Raw genomic sequence first — 22008 nt, 5'->3', positions numbered from 1 at the left:
AATTTAAACGTTAAACAAAATATAAAATATATGATAACAATAAAAAAAGCATATTTAAGTTATTAATTTTAAATTACTTTTTAATGGAGTTGAACTTTAATTGATAAAAAAAAAAAGAATTCTTGTTGTTATTAATTGAATTAACTCATTCATAGCCTAAATTTCTTAGAAATGATTTAGTTTTTGCCTTGATTTTCTATATTTAGTGATGTGCATTGTCTTGGACCATATCAAAGGGGTAGGATATTAACTTAATGAACAAGTATTTGGAACCCTTAATTTGTCCAAGATACAACTTAAACCCAACCATGCACAGAATATATAACCAATTAATACTTTTCTTATTACATTAGTAATATGATTCCATTGATAAAAAATTCCAAAAAAAAAACTCAGAGAACAAAAAGTTCATAGATTGTAATAAAATCAAGCAGCTATAAGCTATTCCTAGAAGGTTGAAAAGTCCCAAGTCAATGATACAAGTATGCAACACGCATCGGAATAACGCTTGGTTCCTTTTGGAATATAATATGTTGCTTGCCTTAGTGTAATTCTCCAACCATATATAAATACCAAAACCCAATACATTTTCGTTTCTTAGGAAGCAGCTAGCTCATCAGCAATATTGCTGCTCAAACATTCAAGAAAACTTTCAACCATGTCTATCAAGAAAACCCTTTCCCTGAACCGCAGAAAAACTGGTGTTGTTAAGGCTAATAATGATCCTGGTGCTTCTAAACGTGGGAGGTTTGGTCGATGCTTTTCAGTGGAGCAGGAGATATCTATAGAGCCAGGGAAGTCCCTTAAAGACCTGGATTCTAACAAGTTCAAGGCTGATATCAAGAGATGGGCTAAGGCTGTTGTAGCATATGCTCGCCAGGTTAGTGGTCGATTTGGAAGCTCCAGAAGAAGAGATGATCCTATTGGAAACTCCCGTGATTTTTCACAGGGCTCTACCTAGGTGAAATCTTGAATTTTATGTACAATTTTATTCTAACTTTTTTTTTGTTTAATTAGGTCAGATAAATGTACATATAGATTTTCTTTCTCTGGCCAAACTCAGAATGGAGCAAACTGGAGTCATTGTGTATATATACAATGGGTTCTGTATAGTTTCTGCCCTTTGAGATAGATTTTTTTTTTTTTTTTTTTGCTTTTTTCTTCATTCTTTTTATTCAATAAATTGCTTCATTTTATTAAGTTTGAGGCCTTCCATGCAACAATAACCATTTTGTGCCTCTTTAAGTATGATTTGAATCTTGTAATAAATTCCAAGAAAAAATTCTATTTGAAAATTTTGATTACAACTTTCATCTCATTTGCAATTGAATTGCCTCTGCAAATGGTGGTAGTAGATATACATGCAATTAACCTCAAATGTAATGAATGGAATTCAAACTCTGGTGAGTGTTTCCTGAGGAACCAACTCGTGCTTGATAGCACCAGAAAAGTTTGTTTCTGAGTTCAACTCATGCTAAATCTTAAAGGAAAAACTCCGAGATGAAATGCTTTTCCAAAGCTGTTTAGAATACATGCACTGTGCCTGTGTTGCATTCTTCACTCGGTTGGCTCTTACCCAAGCAGGTTCCTGTTGAAGAAAGAAATTTCATAATGCTTATGATTCCCTTTAAATGCAAAACAAAATTCTCCCAGAGAAGATGAATGTGGAAGAGAGAATTTTTGATAGGAGGATCGGTATAGGATGTGGTCACCTCAGGAAGAAAGCGAGACAACCCAAATTTAATTAACAACAGAATGTGCTCCAAGATCAGAATTGCAGCGAGCCCAGGCCCCAGTTTCCATTTTCCCTCCTTGTCATATAAGCATACTAGTAGTGCAGAGTTGGTGCAGATTGACATCACTATTAGAAACTGGAGTTCAAAGGGATTCCCTCGTATTAATAACAAAATACACTGAACACTTGAGAAGATAAATCAACTTTGCCACCAGTAAAGGTTGCATCAAATGTCAAGAACTGAGAAATTGAAATTGATCACAAAAAACATTGATGATTAAGATAGCATTAATTCTTCACTATTGATGAGAAGCAAGCATTCAAAAAGATAAGCATTTAATTTAACTCTGGATAGAGCTAATTACTGTGACAGGATTCCTGTTGATCAATTGGTAACTAAATCTAGTGAAAATTATGAAATGAAAAATTTTCCCCAGTTGCCCTAAGGAAAATAAAGGCCATGAGAATCACTACTTTGAAATTTCGGCTGGATCACTAATTTATCAAGAATGAGAAAACTATGAGATATATATATATAATAAAAAGAGGGTCCAATGGATCCCTCATTTAGTCAAGTGCATATGCCATTGGGTCCGGAGTAGCCTGGTGGCCACCCCTACTCATTATACATGCCTAGGAAAAGTTCCCACATTAACTGCACTTTCAAAATCATTTATTGTTGCTGCAATATCAACTTGAGTGGAAAGGGCAAAATCAAGAGGCCAGAGTACCTGAAATATGTTTAACCAAGTTCCAATGGTGGCAACAGTACGAGGAACCAGCCTTTTCAACATGTTGAGCAACTTCAATGCATCTGTTCTAAGTTCTGTGAAGCTGTTCCACATTGGAAAACTCGAATTTAATTTATACTAGCAAGATCCAAACAGCACTGACAACTAAGTGAAAGCACACAAATAACATACCACAGCAGGAAAGGCAAATGCAAGAGGGAAAGCAAAAGCAAACATCATGACCATTCCAAATTGCAATGTTAACTGCAAAAAGTCTCAACACAGTTTTTTTTCCTGTTTTTTCCTGATTAGCAGAAGAATGGTTTGAAACTGATCAAAAATTTTCTCGGCAGTACAGGCTACAGTCCAAAGTTTTCACCTAGATTTGAAATCTATAGATCTCTTATCATTTCAAGGTTGGGTTGGCTACAATAATCTACCTCAACAAATCAAATTAGAAGAGGCCTTATGTCAACCATAACACATTCCTAATTGGGGTCCCCCATACCCGCCCTTTTGCTGTCCTTCCTGAGAAGTGCTTATTTTAATTGCCGTGGAACAAGATGAATCGTTGTAAATATCATAGGCTTGAAATGTCTCCATATATCGTTTGGTATCGCAAGTGTAATAGCATATTACCATCAAAAAGACAATCTTCCAGTTCTTCACCAATACTTGCAGAATGTGAAGGTTGTAGGTATTCTTTCTCCACCCTGGAATTGAGCTGGATCTTCACATTTGATGGTTGATTCTCCTGGTTTTTTCTTATTTCTTGAAATAGAAAAGGTGTTGAGCATTTAATTCAAATTTAAATCAAATGTAAGTTCAAGGAACAGTCAGTGTTGAGGAGATTAAAATTCATGAGGAGAAAGATAGGCTTACCTAACGGCCCTATATTTTTTATAGCTATACTTGAGATAGGATAATGAATTCTCCAAGACCTGGATAACATTTTTCACTTCAAGAGCACATTGATCTAAATAATAATCAGCGATCATAATTATTAAGGAGAATATATTAAAGAGAACTTTATACCTGATACACTATCAACGCTGAATTAAAACCTGGTGAAGAGTCAAGAAGTTGCGACGTAGAAAGGTGTGATAGAAAACTCCTATATATGACTGCATAAAATAAAGGCCAAATACCTGCAACATAAAGTGAATCCTTGATGCAAAGCTCCACCCAAAGTAGAAGGAAAGTGAAATAGATCTACCAATTTACACTCATTACTTTGTAAACCAAGCTGTCGACCTGATATTCTGTGTTTTCATTGTTTTCATATTGTATGAGCTTCAATGATATCTTGCCCCCAATCTTCATAAAATACTGAATGAGAACAAGATAAGCATAACCTGAAGAGCAGAAACACAGGAGCATCACTGGTATCAAGCAGTTTCATGCCATAAATCCAAGCTCAGGAGACATTGAAGTGTTCATTGTAGTTGAATGAAACACTAGTCAAATTTCATTGAATTATTCATGGACAGTATTATAAGCTTTCTGCTGTCCGTCTTCTACAGTAGCCTGAATTAAATATATACATGAGTTTCTAGAACGCTCGTAAGGCAAGAAATGAAGTTCAAATTCAAGTGGAAGGCACAAGCTGATGAATTTTCATCCCTAGCTTATTAAACTATCTACATCATCCACTTCCAGTTTCAAGATTAAAAATAAAAAGGATGGGTAGTTCCTTTTTTTTTACCTATCAAGAAACAAAAAGAAATGAATTTTTAAGAGCAAAATCAGAGGAAAGAAAAAGAGAAGACACATTTTGTTGCATACAGTATTAGCACTCAAGAAGTGGCAAATTCAGACACTGATCTCAACAATCAGCTTTCAAAAAGCGAAAATGTGAATTGAAACATATAGAATTTTCAATATGAACATCATGAGCTGTCCTGTAATAAAACCTGTTGCTGCATTGAGAGAAATAAGGGCATTTACACTAGCAATGGTTGCAGGATGTTGATGGAGTAAGAGTAACTAAAGATATGAAAAGGAAGTTACGGCATTTGTTGTGTAACAATACTCTCTTCTACAAGAGTTGAAGGCAAAGCCCAACTCTTCAACTTTATATGACATTATTCCACAGCTAAAAAGGAAAGATGAAGTAAACTAGATAAATATCCTATAAACTACATTATGCAATGCATTCATGTAGGAAAGAAGGTTTTTGTCACAAATTTCAGAGAAGGCAGAATCACTCTGCGTTGGGATATATGTTGCAAGGTAAAGGTTGCAGCAGTCAAATGATTCTTTCTCTCTTCTCCTTTCAAAGCTTTGTTTTAATTTTGATTGTTCTTTTATACCTTATTGAGACTAAATCTCAGAGGAAGAAAATAGATTTATTGATGGAATTAAATATGCAGTAACTATAAACAAAAATATCTGTATATTAAAGAAAAGATCAACATATTTTTAACTCCAAATCAGGACTAATCTTCTTTTTTTTTTTTGTCTTTTCTGTTTCTCTTTTTGGATGGGTTACTTTGACAGTCAGAACAAAAATTTAACTGGAATTCGTCAAAACTAAAAATCTAGGAACAATTATCTCCCAACAAAGGCTCAAACGAAAGATGTGAATCAAGAGTTTGCATAACAAAATTAACTATAGTACTAACATCAACATTGGTAAGAGAATCATATACTACAGCAAAATCATTAAAGGGATTGACAAGATCAAGATATTGGGACAGCTAAGGAAGAGGATAACAAACTTACAAACATACAAATATACAATAAAAGCATTTCAACCATGAAGTAATAGCACTGACATAATTAAGGAATAATCAACTTCCAGAAGACGGAAGCTACCAGCTGCAAATCATAAACATGATATAAATTTAATCAAATAACACATATACATAATCTTACTTCATCATATCCAAATCCATAACCTCATAAGATGAGCATAGGCCAACTCAAATGGCAACTGAAGGCAGATAACACTCAAAATAATCATAGCATTATTTCTAAAATGCATGAGATGACCAAACCTTTCATATCTTCGATGTGCTTCTTCCTCTTTTGTTTTATCAATCCCCAAATTTTTTACTAGTTCTAGAGGTGACTGTAAGGAACTCCATTCCATGCCCAAAAATTTATATCCTTGGCAGCACTAGTTAAATAATGTATCTGCCATCTGCACCGCAAAAAATCAGTAAAGGATATAAACTAAAAAGGTATCACTTAGTAGAAGAAAATATAATTATGTGTATTATGCTTATGAAAAATACTGGGAGAACTAGGAACTGCAACGATCTGAAAGGGGAGAAAGAAAATATGCAATGACTAATTCACATGCAATGTCACACCAGATGCACCAGCAAAAATCATGAAGCATATTAACAGCCAGGAACCATAGTAAGTGATAATGAGGCTTACCCTGTAATGGCCAAAGCGGACAATTCCTCTAGTAGTTGGAGCTTGGCCATTACAATAAATGTAATAAGATAAGGGAAGAGTTGTAACACCCTCCCTGTATCAACTCCGTACATTCTACTGTTCCGGTGACCGGTGTCGGTACGGACAGCTAGAACGTCCGAAAAAATATTTAAACTAAAGTCAGAAACCATAATTAACTCAAATATTAACAAGAAAAATTTAGTAAAAATTTTAGAAATAAAATACAACCAAGTCAAATGAGCCGGTGCCCAAGCGATGGGTAACCAGAGGTAAGTTGCGGTTCTCGCAACTAGGAGCCCTAGACCCGGGGAAAAATTCATAAAATAATTTTTGGGACTCCAGAGAAGGGTCATTGAGGTTCCTATGGCATTAGAATGCCAAGAAAATATTTAGAAAAATTTTTCAATCGGTACAGACAATTTTGACCCGTTAAGCCAAACGGAGGGCATTTTGGTCATTTCGCCTTCAGAGACGATTTTTGGCCGACTTATCCAGTTGAGAAAATAATTATTATGACATAAAATATGAATTAATATTTATGAGAAAATAATTAAAAATGAGTGAAAGAAATAAAGAAAAGAAAAGAAATAAGATTAATATAAATGATGTCATGATGACCTCAATTAAAATTTTTAAACCAATGGGAGATTAACAAGTTTTATTAAGGGATAAGAAAGATATAAAATAAGGCCAAATAATAGAAAAAAATTTTCATCTTCTTCTTTGTTCCCATGGCCGGCACCCTTCCAACATTTTCTTCCTCCATTGTTGCTCAAATTGAGCTTGAAATCTCCCAAACTCCAATCTTAAAATCCTAATATTCTTTCACAAGAATTCATCCCCACATCACAAGGCAACTCTAGGCAGCCACGAAGAGGAGAAATTCTAGAGTTTTTACAAGTTCAATAAGTTGAGCAAAGAGGTTAGTGCCTATTTATACACCTATCTTTCTTATTTCATGTTAGAGACTTGAATATAGCAAGAATTTGTAAATTAAATGAAAAGAATGCATGTGTATGTATACCATGGAAATTCGGCAGCCCTAAGGAAGGAACAAGATTGAGTGTTTTTTATGGACTTGGAATGAACTAGAAATCATGTTTAAAGTATACAAACATAAGGATAATGAATTAGTTAGTTAACTAAGGTAATTTGTATAAACCTTGAATTTGAGTTAGGGTTTGGGAGTGAAAATTTGACTTTGCTTATGAAATTGTTAAAGAACATTCTAATGGTCAATTAGTGACCATTTGAGGTAAGTTAACCATAATTTGAAGTGCATTAGAGTGTTACAAAGTGTTTTGGTAGGCTGCCTAGTGACAGCAGCAGGGAGGTTGTGAGTCCAGCCTGTTTGGACTGCCATATCTTTGGCTGTGTAGGTTCAATTGGTGTTTGGCCAATTGGACATGAAACTAGACTTATAATGGCACAATTTTGCTGAAGAAACCATGCCCAAAAGACCAAAGCAAGTGGACCAAAAGTTGGCCCCAATCCGGATACCCTGCAAGCCAATTCTGCAGAATGACCAAATGAACAGTAACCATAACTCACTGTAGAATGGTCCATTTGACCTGAAATTTTTACAGCAACAAGATGAGATATAGAAAAACAACTTTCATGAAGAAACCTACCCCAAATTATGACCAGAACCTATTCAACAAGGCAGTGGCAGTCACTGTTCATTGTACTGTAGATTTGGTAAATTCTGCAGATTTGAAATCCGGCCAGCTGTGGTTTTTGGACCATATCTGGAGCTACAAAACTCCAAATGGAGTGATTCAAAAAAAGAAATTCAACTAGACAAAATAAGGAACAACTTTCATGTTTACCATTTCCTCAAATTTCCACTGTAACAGTCCCTAATGGAACAGTAAACTTATGGTACAAAAACTGAAAATTCTGCCCCTTAGTGCTAAGCTTGGAAATGGATTTGGTGATTAATTCCAACAAGTTTTAAATGCAAAATGTGGTACATTGGGAGTGTTAAAACCAATGCACCTATTTTCTATCCAAAAGTCAACATTTTTGTTGACCAATGAAGTGAATAGTGACACCAAAACTTGAAATTCAAAAATTGAAGAATTCAAAAGTATCAAATGCCCTAGTATACCTAACTAGATTGGTTTGGATAGTTTGGCATGCCAATAGGGTTCAGTTAGCAGTACTGCACATGGCATTATGCCATTCTGTGATTTTATGGCTTTTAGCCATTTTGATATTGTGTTGAGACTTGGCCTCGTGCCTAATATTATTTACAGCTTGTTAGCTGTTCTGTTGCACACCGGGAGATACATATGTGACCGATGGTGTGACGGCCCGAGGTACTTGATACCCAGTGCCAGTTTACCCGTTTATCCAGTCCAGTCGTCCAGTATAGGTTACTTGGGCAACCAAATGAATGAAAATGGACAAAGTTAAAGAAATAAATGAATATAACAAATACAAAACAAATAAGACATATACATTCAATACATATTTATTTTCTGCTATTTTCTTTTATTTTATTATTGCACCACTAAGCATTATTGCTTAGCGCGTTGCTTTTGCCACGCGTAGGTTCTGGAGATACTGATCGAGAGCCCAGTAGACCGCAGACTGGGTGAGTCCATCCTGCAGCTCTGCATAGTGTCTGTGTCACCTCACCATCCACAGTGCATTGGTAGGACACTAGGTTTCATTTTGATATTTTGTAACTAATTTCTATTTTCTCATATGTATTTGAACTTATGTAATGTATTTTGATGTTCATGTAAATAATGAAAATTGTATTTGTGAATGGAAAAGTGAATATCTATCTGTGACTTGTACATGATTATTAATGAGATGAATGATTGAGAAATGAATGGTTGAAAAATATTGAGATTTTGATATTGGAGTTTGAGATGATTGAATATAATCATAGGAAGTGTTTTTCACAGGTTCCGAAGAACTGTTTTCTCCATTTTTAGCCGGTACTCTGCCGGATTTTCTATAAAATTTTTGAAACCTCAAATAAATTATAATTTCGATAAATGGCTTAAATGAATTATATTTCATAAATTGTATTCAAAACCATGATAAAAATTAATTAAGGTAAAATAGAATGTGCCGATACACCGTGTGACATTGCTTACTCGGATATACTGTACACGGGTAAGGGGTGTCACAAAGGCGCTCCGGCACCGAGTGTGACATGTCTTGCTCGGCTACACTGCAAGCGGGTAAGGGGTTTCACATACCCAAAGTCAACCAACTGAATAATAAGTCCATACACAGCTGGAAAGAGCATCCAACATGTATAAATACGAAGGAAAGCAAAATAGATGGCAATCTACCGAGCATAAATTCCTGAATCATAATCCATGACTTAATTAATACAATGGATATATCATACATGTGGCTAGCCTCATTTACCTTCAAGCCAAAATAGGAATACATGTCATCAATTGGATGGTTTGTGAAGTTCCGCCAGTTCAGCACCCAGCCTCTCAGAAGCTCCTTTCCCTTAATTTCAACTATAAACCAATGTTCACCCAACTTTAGAATTTACATCAAAACTACCGATAATTTGGTAACAAGTTAAATTGATCATACCATCCAGAGGAAAAACTTGTTTAGCAATGCCTGCAGATTCCAACCTTCGCATCAAAGATTCCCCAACTTCCCAGAGATACTCCTTGCTGTCCCATTTTAACATTGCATCTACCTTGCTCTTGTTTACCTGTAAATTCATTTTGAACACCAGACAAACTTGCAAACAGCCTTGCAAAGCCAGAAAAACTTGGATTTTTGTGTTGTATTATAAATAAAGAAACAGAGTATCAGTTCATTAAATTACTCTAGACATAATCAAAGGTATGGCAACATTAAACTACCTAAGCATATGTGACAGGAACTATTTGCCTCCCTCTGAAGAGAGGGGGCTCAGACCAGGTTGTGATGTTGAGCATTATGTCACCCAGACAACGCTTTATACATTTTTTTCTTGAGCTCCTCTCACCCCTATCTAATGGAATTTGAATTTTCCAAATGTGAAATGGGGCATACCCTCAAGGAAACAAATTTTGATTTTTAAATTTATTGATTGCAGCAGATAATCTAAACGCTTGCGTGTGTTTGAAAGAGAAAGAGAGAGTAGCAAAAAAGAAGTAACAAATTGATAAAAAGATCTTACAATCCCATATAATAAATGATGGTAGCACTCAAAACGTTTACAACAGCTAAACAAAGAGCCATCTGGTTGTCTCACAAATGCTCTGACCTCCTTCCATTTAAACTGTAGATCCATTCCTGAAATTAAAGTTAAGCATAGCACTAATTCTCCTGCGTGCACATACTTTGCTGTAAAAGATATAGAAATACTAGTACCTCACAATCAAGGTTAAATAATCAATATAGAAGTGTCCTAATTCATCTAAAAAGAGAGAGAAGAAAAGGAAAAAAAGAAAAAAAGGAAGAAGCCATTTTAGGATAATTATAATGGTTACTACTTACAAATATGAGTAAGCTTCTTCATTTGCAACTCAGCTGCAGCTTTCCCCAATGTCTCTAGAGGTGCTGCCAACAGAAGGAAAACAGACTTGACAAATAAACTCAAGCATCACAATAATGCAAAGACGCAGTGTTAGCCAAAAGAAGTAATTGGTAAATATTAATATGATCATCATCCTAACATTACATGCAATATGCAGAAAAATACAGAAAGTCAGGAATCCAATATCTAAATGACATATTTGCTTTAATCCACCACAGAGCAAATGAAAAAAAGAAATGAGAAATAGCTATGCCTGAAGTATCACGAATTAAGAATTTGTTGGTTCAACTCTACCAGTAAATTTCCGTACAATCTCACACAATATATATAGATAAGAATCACTAAGATTTTAAAATGTAAGAGTTCACGCAGACACCCTTTTGATTACCTCAACTAAACACTGTTCTGATTGAACCCTCCAACTTGCAAAACTTTGTTTGAAGCATTTTCGTCCAAATTGCTCAATTTACTCTAAAAAATAATTGGAAAACAGGTATGTGAAGGGCAAAACTGGTATTAGTGAAAATCAAGACATATTTCCACATTTTCCATTTGTCATTAATTTAATTGAAAATTGACGAATTTGGACGGAAATAGTTTAAATAGAAATTTAAATTTTAAAAATTAGGTACAACTTGCAAGTGGCAAATAGTTGAAGGGAATCCACAAAGTTATACCTCTCAAAATTCCCTTCTTTATGGCTGGAAACCATTCATCCAATGCATAAAGGCCATGAAAAATGCATGCAAAACTTTTATGAGATTAACCTTTGAGAGAGTCCCACAGCAGGAAAGGATTGAAGTTGCAGCAGCAATTTCTTCAAATCACAAAACAAACCAAGTAGCATAACTTGTTTAATAGCGCGGCCTTGCCCACCCTTAAACCAACCACCACATATTTCTTATTGTAATGGGGGGAGAGAGAGAGAGAAAGAGAGAGGGAGAGAGAGAACAGGTGTCTGAGAGATCGGGTATTGGGGGGAGCTTATTCCTTATTGTAATGGAGAGGAAGAAGAGAGAGAGACACACGCGGAATTGGAGAAGTTGATAACGGTTTCTTTGGTTTTTTGCTGCCGTTTTGGGAGAAATATAATTGTAATCCTCGGTTACTGTAAAAGGAAGAAATTGGAAACATTTTATCCATATTGAATATAATTACGAGTAGCGGCCTGGTTGGTGACAGAGACGTGCTACGGCCATTATCCTTTTGCACTAAGCAATTACATCATCAGGCACCAAAAGCATTTTGTTGTAGGATTGTGCATTTATTCCTTTAATCTTCCCTTCATGGCACCGTAAGAACAACTCTTACCACTTGTGAAATTCTGTAGTCTACATGCCATTGGATGATCCTGCTAATAGTTCAAAAAATGGCCGAACTCGAGCAGATAATGAGAGTTACAAAATCAAGACAAATTTTGGTATTATACGGCAATATTAAACTAATGAAGTTAATGCCGTGCAGATTGAATTTTCCATTCATCTTAATCGAATTAGTGGTAGAAGACAATCGAGGAAGATGGACCACTATAATTCAACTGCTAATTAAATTTCTGGCTCTCCAAACAAATTCTGAGATTGGCATGATCAAATTCATTGAAATGGAAATTTTGTTTGATTATATTAAGCAGAATTTCAGCATAATGGCAAAAGAGACTGTTAAGGTATCAATATATCCACATTCATGAATCATGAATAACTCACTAAGAAAGACAGGCATTCCACCCACCAAGAAAAGAAATCTTTGATGATCAACGTAATATAGAAGAAAATTAGCATTTCATCATAAAATATATATCCCCCTACGTAACATAACACCACCACCTAAACTTTAATTTTAACCTAAACTTTAATTTCAAGCTAGTTAAGATCAGCCATATGAATCATTTTTCCACCTAAACTTTAATTTTAACCTAAACTTTAATTTCAAGCTAGTTAAGATCAGCCATATGAATCATTTTTCGTGATTTAGCAAATCCGCATCAATATCTCTACATTAAGCATGACCAACCCTTCTGAATGGACACTCTCTTATCTATGTAATCATTCATCATTTATATATCTCCATGCTACATATCCCCTTGGATAGCAACGACCAAAATTCTTATGTTGCAGAAAACAAGCACACAGCCATGCAGACAATAGTGGAACTGAAGCAGCCTACAAAACAAGGCATATCTAAGGCTCGGTATGAATTACCCAAAATTGCTTGAGTGGACATTGTTAAATCCTCTTTTTTCTAATTACAAATACATTTCTACAAATAAGTCAATTGGCCTTCTTTTTATTAGAAAAATATTATAAAGCTCTCATAATTCAACATACCTAGATGCATTATGTCAAATAATAATCAAATCTCATGCAATCCTTCATTCTCTTGCACTTGAAAGTTGGTAAATGATTTAAGCAACTCATTAAATGAGTTTCCATTCATATTCAACCTGCGGAGTCTAGAACATAACTTTAATCTCAATTTATCCAAATTTACACAAGAAGTTTCCGCCATCAAACATAATCCAGAGCACCAAGTAGAAATGTAACAATATATCACATTGGCATAAGACCAGATCCTATTACATATTTTACCCCCTGGCCTTTAGGTCTGCAAGACGCCTTGACAAATCATCCTCATCAACCTTCTCTTCCGACTTGGTTGCCACCGCATGTGCAGCGGGCTGTGGGAGCCCAACAGAGACCTCCAATCCGTAGTCATCAGCTACTTGCTGCATCAAGTTGTTGACCTCACCCTCAGGCGTAGATAATGAGGTGGATCCAGCCATTGCATTCTCCATGAATTCTGCCTGGACCTCCATGTTTACAAACTGTTTCTCAAATTGATCCATAGTCTCTGACATCTTCTGCAAATTACCTGCAGCCAAGGATGATTCAAAATATAATCACTACATCGCAAATTCAGTCATAAAAGAATTGCCTGCCAGAGAACAGCAACACACAGTAAAATACCCACGACAACAACAATAAATCAACTAGCATTTTCTTAGGGTAGATGACAGAAGTAAAATGAGCATCAAAATTTTGAAGTTTTGAGTTTCCATGCATCCCCTTTTCATTATCGACACCTTTCTCACAGGTCATCACTAGACCCATGAAAAAAAAAATCAACAACAGAACAGAAGCAAAAAAAAACAACTGAAAAAAAAAAGAGCCTGCAAATTCCTAAAACGTAAGTTTTTGAAAGATAAACCCTCATCAAGCATCCAGCATGATACCATAGTAACTTATAGGGTCAATTATGATCAATTGACAAAATCCAAGAAAAATACAAATCTCTAAGCCCAGATCGAGCATTATACAATCGCGATCAAGCTTTACTTTTCCACAATTGACATTACTCATTTATCGACAGATTGGTTGATAAGCAAAAAATCCAAAATTTTGAAAAATCAAAAACATAATATTTCCAAAATCAACAAACCGCAATTCATCAATTATAAACAATAATAAAAGAATTACCAGTAGCTAGAGAAGACTCCAGCGATTTAACGATGGAGGCCATGGACTTGTTAATGGTGGTCATCTTAGCCTGCGTATCGAGCCTAGCGACGACGGCATCGAGCCTAGACGCAAGCCTGAGGTAGTTCATCTGCTCGCTCCTCTTGCGGATAGCGTTCTCGGCGTAGATCCGAGCCCCATCCATGTTTCCCTTTTCGATCGCCTTCTTGACCTTTAATTTCTCGGACTTCTCTTCCTTCTCGCACTTCCGGGCCTGTCTTTGCAGCGATTTCGAGGTGAACTTGAGGTCCATGATCTGATTCAAAAGTTTCTCCGTGTTACCCATGCCTGGAAATCAGAAAAATTAGAAATTCTAGGGTTTTTGATTTTGTAAATTTAGACAAGATCCCAAATAGGATTTGGCTATCGAGAAAAATAAGAAATTCTAGGGTTTTTAGTTTTGTGAATTTAGAGAAGATCCCGAATAGGATTTGGGTATTTAAGAGTTTGTTTGGCGCTGCGGAGGGAATAAGAAAAAGCAGGTTTGATATAAAAAGCATTTTTGCCAACTCATGGTTAAGGGCTAAATAGGGATAAATCTTAACAAATCGTTCTTGAATTTATTTAATATAATATTATAACCTTTTAATTTAAAAATATAATATAAAATTTTTTTAATTTTTATATTTTATACACTAAAATTTCTCTAACCTCTAATTATTGATTTTTCAATTACACGCTGACCTGAACAGTTTTAGCGTGAAACTTAATTAATATTTCTCTTTTCTCTCTTAAATTATGTGTAAATTAAATCTTTTTTCTCACCGTAAACAGAATGATTTTCAGCTGCAAAGAAAATAATTTTACAATTTAAATAAGAGATGAGAAATAAATATTGATTAAGTATCATGCAGAACTGTTCACATCAAATTTTAACTGAAAAATCAATAATTGAAAGTTAGTAAAATTTTATTATATAAAATTTAAAAATTTAAAAAATTTTATTTTATATTTTAAAATTTAAAAATTATAATATTATATCCATATAAATTTAGAAATAATTATTAAAATTTACCCTCTAAAACAGAGTTTCAACCATCACAAACTCTAATTTTGAAAAAGCAGCAAACGAGGTGCTTTTTTGAAAAAACAGGTTTGGAAGAAACACTGGCAGCATATTATAGTATTTTTATGAATAAAAATATTCTTAAAATCTTTTCATATTTATTATTATGCCAATATTAAAACATCTAATTTTTTTAACCAATCCCTTTCTCTTTGTCGCCTCTGTCTCAACTCTAAATTTTCTTCCCTTATACTGGAAAATTGAAACCATTTTTAGTATATGTTTCTATATTTACTTAGAGGTCAGTGAATTTGTGCTTATTTTACTCATTTCTCATAGCCTTTAATGATAATAGAATTGATATGAAAGTATTTTTAGATTAAATTCAGCGTTTGTCGATCTCAAGATTCCGATTCAGAATGGGGTGAAATTTTGCGTTTGTTTAAAGGGTTTTTGCCATGGCTCATGATGCCTCTCCTAGTGGCCTCGTTTTCTTTTGGGTCTTCTTTTGGCAGTGGTACTCTTCAAGGTCCCTTGTTGGTTAGTGCTTCTTTTCTATTCATATCATTTAATTAAATTTCAGCTTTAATTCAAGCATGGGTGAATGGCACTTATAATGAGTATTGCTCATGGATTTTTCGTGGCAGTTTATTTTTTGGTTCTTTTAGATGTTAATGAAAATTGCTTCAAGTTAGAGATTCAATATTTTTATAGAACTTCTTTGGTTCTATCGGTCTTCCATCACTGGCTAAATGGGTATTGTTAAGATTATCGTATTGGGATTGCGAAGTTTAGATTCAGTTTTGGAAGCTAAGTTAATATTATACATATTTTCTTTGGTTTTTCTTATTTGTTTTTGTTGGTTATATTTGGTTTAATTATGATATTTTCTCCTTTGTTGGTTATATATTGCTAGCTTGATCAATGCATTCTTCTCTCTTCAGCTCTTAAGCCAAATAAATGGATTGAATTTAAGTTGCAAGACACCGCAAAAGTTAGCATAATACTCAATTATTCAGGTATCACCTCTTAGTTCAATCACATATTTGTTTGATATTAGTCGACTGAAATTTGCAAGTTTATAACTAGCTCAATCAGATTACTCCAAAACTCAATCAATTCACCTCTTGGACATGATATTCCTGTTGCATTAAACCATATTCTATGGAAGATTGGAATCATCTCCTATGTTCTTGTGCTCTTTCTTTTTCATTATTTTTTTTTCTTTTTTTATTCAAGTGTTCCTTTTCTGTTTCAAAGGCATGATACTGATAATTCACATTCATTTTGAAATTTAGCTTCCCATGAAATTACGAAGGTAGAAAGGCAACGTGTAGCATCAACTAAGTTGTTATTGCAATTGGAACCATTAGAAGATGGAAGAGTATTTCTAAACCAAAGTTGAAGACCTTTAAAGGAGAGCAATCCATTGCCTTACCCAGAAAGGATATTTTTAGCATCTTAAAAGAGTGTTTTTTTTTCTTTTTTTTTGGTAATAACACTTAACGGTGGCTTGTAATGTTTGATAAAATGAAATTTATAGCGGACGAATAACTACTATAATACCCATTTGATTTTATTTTTTATTTAGTTTATATTAAATTTTTTTATTTAACTTAAAAATTAATATCATTAATATTTTTATTTTTCCATTTATAACTTTATCATTTGTATTATAATTTTATTATAAAATATATTTTTTTATTATTATAATAAAATATATTTTATTATAATTTTATTAATAACATAAAATATCAAATATTTATTTATTATAAAAAATAGTTTTTATATCTTTTTATTTATCAAAAATAATAATTAATTTATTATTTTATAATTATATTTTTAAAATTATTTAATTATTTTTTATTTTAATAATAAAATAAATAATATAATATATTAAATTAATAATTATATTTATTTCAATAATAAAATAAATAATACAATATATATATATATAATAAATATATACATTTATTAGTCATTTTATATATTAATAATAATAATTAAATATAATTATATCAAATATTTAATATAAATTAATTATAATTAATTATTAATTATTAATTAATAATTAATTATAATATTTATTAATTAATAATTATCAGCTATATCTAATTAAATGAAATAGATCATTAAATTTGATTACTTTTAGACTGTGCTTTGACAGAAAGGAAAACTAGATGCGATGCTGGAATTATGAGATTACCGTTTGAAAAATTGCGTGTTGGCACGTGAGCTTTTCCATGTCGATGACCCCGTTTTCGCCATTGGACGGAGGAATAAAAGAATACATAAAATTATTGCTAATTTTATAAATTATTTTTATATATTCACGTTGAATTTCATCTTTTACCTTATTTCTAAAAAAATATATATGAGAAATAATAATAAATATAAAAATTAATCAAAACTTTTTTAAGTATTTGAATTGAATTATAAATCAACAAATAACAGCTATGGAATTAACAAAATCATATCTGCTGTATTTTAAACGAGTTATTATCAACGAATGAATAAGAGCAAAACTAACACATAAAGTAGATAGAGTTTCAAATTTATATAATGCAGACAAATAGATAATCAATTCAGGAGAAAAACGTCATATGCCATTAAAAATAATTTAAGTTATTTAAAAATGAATCTAATCTCAAATCTTATAGAGGTCATATCAAATTACAGATATTATGGATAATAATTAATTTTTTTTGATATCTTATTAATTAATTTATTTAATAAAATAATAAATTTCTTTAAATATATAGTTGAATAAAATAAATATATCATATATATATTTAAATATATAAATAATGATTCAAAAATAATTTATGTTTAAAAATTTCTAATTTTATTTTATCAAAATCTATATATTATTAATCAAGTTAATAAAAATAAGATTTAAAATATTTTAGTAGCTCAAATAAAAAAATTTAGATTATCACTTTCACAAATACTAATTATATTATTTATATTTTTTCTTGGGAAAGCATATCAGTTGTTTGTCTTTTAATAACTCTATTTTAATATAAGTAAAATTCAAACACTAATGCAGGAAATTATAAAATTACTTAGTTATATCTAAAAATCTTAAATTTCAAAATAAAATTTTATTTTTATATTAATATTTAAAAAATAAAAAAATGATTTTTATAAATTTATAATAAAACTCACAAAAGTTTTAAGACTATAAATTGAAACGAAGAATATGAATGAATTATTAAAGCCTACTTTTTATTTATTTTTTTCAAAGCTTACTTTCTAACTAAAATTTATTTTATTATAACATATGTAAGGTGATAAGAATATAAATTAAAGTTGAATTTTTTAGTAAAAATAAAAAAAATTATTATAATATAAATAAACTATTTGATTACTCTAATTAAACATATATTCAGCAAAATAGAAAAAGTAAAGAAACATTTTTTTAACATTATACAAATATTATAACATATTTATAAAATTAAAAAATATATATATAATTTGTTATATTCAGTTGTGTTTGCTAATTCCTTTTAATGACAAATTATCTATCGCTAATAATTTTAACATGTAATAAATTAAATTAATAAATAATTTAATTTTCAATAATATTATAATTAATATAAATAAAATTTTAATATTATTTTAATAATAATTTTACTTATACCAAAAATTATATTATTATCAAAATTTGAAGTGATTTCATTTGTGTACGTTTTATGATCTCCATATAAGATTCATTATATATAGGGGTGGGCAATCGGTTCAAATCGAACCGAATCGAACTGAATCGAATTAAATTATAAAAATCAAATCGTCAATTTTAGAAATCAAACCGAACCGCTTTATTTCGGTTTGGTTTGATTTAAACCGATCGGTTTGATTTTTGATTATTTTTTAATTTAGACTTGATTTTCAAGTTATTTGGTCTAATTTTAACTTTGGTTTGAACCTAATAACCATTAATCAATGAAATTAAACAATTAATATATATATAATTAAATATAATTCATAAATTTTCCATAAAAATAAATTAATTCAAAAATTGATTCGGTTCGATTTGACTATATAAATCACTATTCGGTTCGGTTCGGTTTAACAGATTTTTTTCTCTTTAAAACCGAACCGAACCAAAATAACCGAAATTTTTATAAATTAAAACCGAACCGAACCGATTAAATTTTAAAACCGAACTGATTGAACCGAATTAATTCGGTTCGGTTCGATTTTTCGGTTTGAACCGAATTCTGCTCAGCCCTAATTATATATATGTGTACATTTATATAGCCTTCATTAATTCATATGTATTTTAATTTTTTTTTATATAATATACTGATTCTCAAGAAAACAAAAAAAAAATTCAAAATTTATATTTATATATATATATATACAATGTGCTTTTCCTTTTTTCTAAATACCCTTTTGCACATAATCACGAGTAAAAAAACAAATATTCCTAATTGTGCAAAGTTTTTATTTTCTTTTTTTCTCAATGCAATTTAACGAACAAAATAACGTACGCAATGAAATTAGAAATCCCAAATGCCCTTTTGCACGATTCTACTTTCTTCAATCCAAAGATACCTTTGAGAAATTTCTCAATTAGGATTTGTATTTAGTTTATGTAATTTTTTTTTTTTTAGAAAAAAGAACCAAGTTTGAAATTTAAATTTTCTAGACTATAAAATAGACACCTAATTATCTAATCACTAAGTCAATAACATTTATTGTCAAATTAATTATAAAAATTAAAATAATAGAGTTGTATTAAATTGATCACTAATCACAATCCAAATCCTTGGCTTTCCTTTGTGTAAAATTGCTAATTTGTCTCAATTAAGTAGATAACACATCAATCCAACTGCCGGGTTTATGGACCTTTAGCCGTATACTTATATTTGTCCAATAGGTCATTGATAATGCCAAAAATGGTTACCTTCTTAAATAAGGGTGTCAATCTGGTGTTAGTTATGGGAACTTGCAAAATAAGAGGTTAGAGAACTAAGCAGTAGACTTGCTTGGCACTCCAATGGCAAAGTCGGAGTGACATGATAAAGAGATAATTCAAAGAAATATTAAATCATAAGTTGGTTTTTGCATACCTTTGTCCTTTGGATATGTTTCATTTATTTAGCTTGTAAAGGCGGTTTCGATTTCATCCTTTTGCCAGTGCAAGTGGATGCACTATTGAAGAATAAGCATGCAATTACATTTGTAAGGTGATTTAGGTAAGTGGGCATAAGTCCTTTGCCTTTAAACTTCTTTTAGATAAGAACGTATCAAAAATAACATATTAACTAAAATTATAGTAAGTCTCACGTATAAATATATATTAAAAACTTTTTATTAACGAAGTGTATAAACTAGAGTCTAAGCAAGAATTTTTCATATGATATAATCTCGCAAATCAACTAGATTTATTCTTGTGAGCAGAACCCCATATAATACAAAACAAGATCCTATACACAAACACAAAGATCAAGTTGTAAGCAGCTAGCCTCAATTGAACTTAATAATAAGGCTTTTGTTGCTGGTCACTATCCTTATTAGAGGCAGAAGATTTTGAAACAGAACTAGTAAGCCTTTGAAGACTTTTTTGAACCTTCTGGAGAAGCTTAGTAGATTGAGAACGAGATAACCGAAATCCAATAGAATCAAGGTACCATCCACTTCTTCCCATAAATCCCACAATGGATCCTCCTTCCATGGAAAGAGTAAAGGGTGTCCCTTCTTCTACTCCAAATGGTCCAAATGTTCTCTTGTTGCTCTTCAATGTCAGCGACCGAATCACTGGACTCCAACCGGGAACCACAGGGCTGTAGTGGCCGCTTGCACTCACTAGGAACTCCTCTGGATATTGGAGCTTTATCTGAACAAGCGGGATTATTTAGAGCTCTCGGAGCATACACTTTCTCTATAACATATGCTTCGTGTTTAGTGCTTTCGGTGTATATTATAAATTTCCATGATGTGCAACATAAAATTATGCGATTACCAAAGAAATGCAGTGCAAATTGGTGGGCATATTTGAGAAATGAGAATAGAGATAACCTCAGCTGTGTTACTGCCTCCTACTCCTCCATGTTTTTCTGCGGTGACTGGCTTGCCATTCTTGTCGTACACAACCTGGATTGAGTCTATGCAACGGTCGAAAACAAGGGTGATTTCTCTAACTCCATTATACATTCCATCATCCCAGCTACTCCCACCATTTCCTCCCCATGGTCCTACAAGTATGCTCTTTTTTTTCCCACTTGATTTTTCCTTGATATTTTCCTAGAAAAATAGATACTTCTCTCAAAATTTGCATGATCAAATTTGTCACGAAGACTTGAAATTCCTTTTTGTTTATAAAGTCAGGCTTTGATATTAGATATAATCTTTGGATATATAAAGCAGAAAGAAAGAGAAATCCTTTTATTCAAGGTAAACATAAAAATAAATTCACAATCTTTTTATCTAACATAAACACAAATCCTTAGTTCAAATCGAAGCAAAATGGGGTTCTGACTTCTTACCATTTGAAGTGATATACGTTGAGTAGAAAACTAGAAATGCAAGAAAAGCAGAGACTCTTGATATGAGAGAATGAATATGATTTTTCTGGCAGATGATTATATTAATACAGAGAAACCAGTGGAAGAGCGATGCAGTATCAGATTCTCTTTCTAGCATAAGAGCAATTCCACGATTAAAATCACTCAACTTTTAAAAAATCAACTTATTAGAAAATGACAACGTCCCAACAAAAACATTCTTTATAACTTTTCACAAGATAAGGGCAGGTAGCTTCACAAGTACGCAAGCAATGGCTTCCAGTTGTTGAATCATTGTAGAAGAATTTTAGTAGCAAAAGAGCAAAAGAACAGAAGAATATTTGCTTGGCAATTTTTAAAGTGAAATATCTAAATTCCTTTATTCTATTAGAAATTATATTCTTCAATTTGATAGAGAAGAATCAAATCTATTGACACTTGTGATGTGAATTTACAACCTCAGAAAAGTTGACTACAGGAAAAGAGGTGTCATCCAGAATATGTAATGGGAAATGAATGTTTGTGAAAGTAGATTGCAGTAAATGCTCATCAATATGCGTAGGCATTTTCAAATTCATAAACCCAAGAAAT

The 22008-nt window shown here is 32.2% G+C and overlaps 2 protein-coding genes and 1 pseudogene across 2 annotated transcripts; all 3 read right to left on the bottom strand.

The window, feature by feature from the left end:
- Positions 1-1265: 1265 nt before the first annotated feature.
- LOC110639051 (anoctamin-like protein At1g73020) lies at positions 1266-11729 on the bottom strand (annotated as a pseudogene).
- A 1055-nt stretch (positions 11730-12784) lies between these two features.
- Positions 12785-14385, bottom strand: LOC110639081 (ESCRT-related protein CHMP1B). Its single transcript, XM_021789887.2, has 2 exons — positions 13861-14385; positions 12785-13255 (listed from the first exon to the last, which is right to left on the bottom strand). Exons 1-2 carry the CDS (start codon positions 14183-14185, stop codon positions 12969-12971), a joined length of 612 nt encoding a protein of 203 aa, XP_021645579.1. The 5' UTR covers positions 14186-14385; the 3' UTR covers positions 12785-12968.
- Positions 14386-20276: 5891 nt separating this feature from the next.
- LOC110639060 (jacalin-related lectin 19) lies at positions 20277-21558 on the bottom strand. The gene is made up of 3 exons (XM_021789842.2): positions 21400-21558; positions 20933-21157; positions 20277-20750 (listed from the first exon to the last, which is right to left on the bottom strand). Exons 1-3 carry the CDS (start codon positions 21400-21402, stop codon positions 20391-20393), a joined length of 588 nt encoding a protein of 195 aa, XP_021645534.2. The 5' UTR covers positions 21403-21558; the 3' UTR covers positions 20277-20390.
- Positions 21559-22008: the final 450 nt, after the last annotated feature.

Source organism: Hevea brasiliensis, chromosome 1, assembly GCF_030052815.1.
Source record: "Hevea brasiliensis isolate MT/VB/25A 57/8 chromosome 1, ASM3005281v1, whole genome shotgun sequence".
NCBI classification, from domain to species: Eukaryota; Viridiplantae; Streptophyta; class Magnoliopsida; order Malpighiales; family Euphorbiaceae; genus Hevea; species Hevea brasiliensis.
The sequence above is the reverse complement of the archived record's forward strand: the minus strand, read 5'-3'. Positions and strand labels throughout refer to the sequence as shown.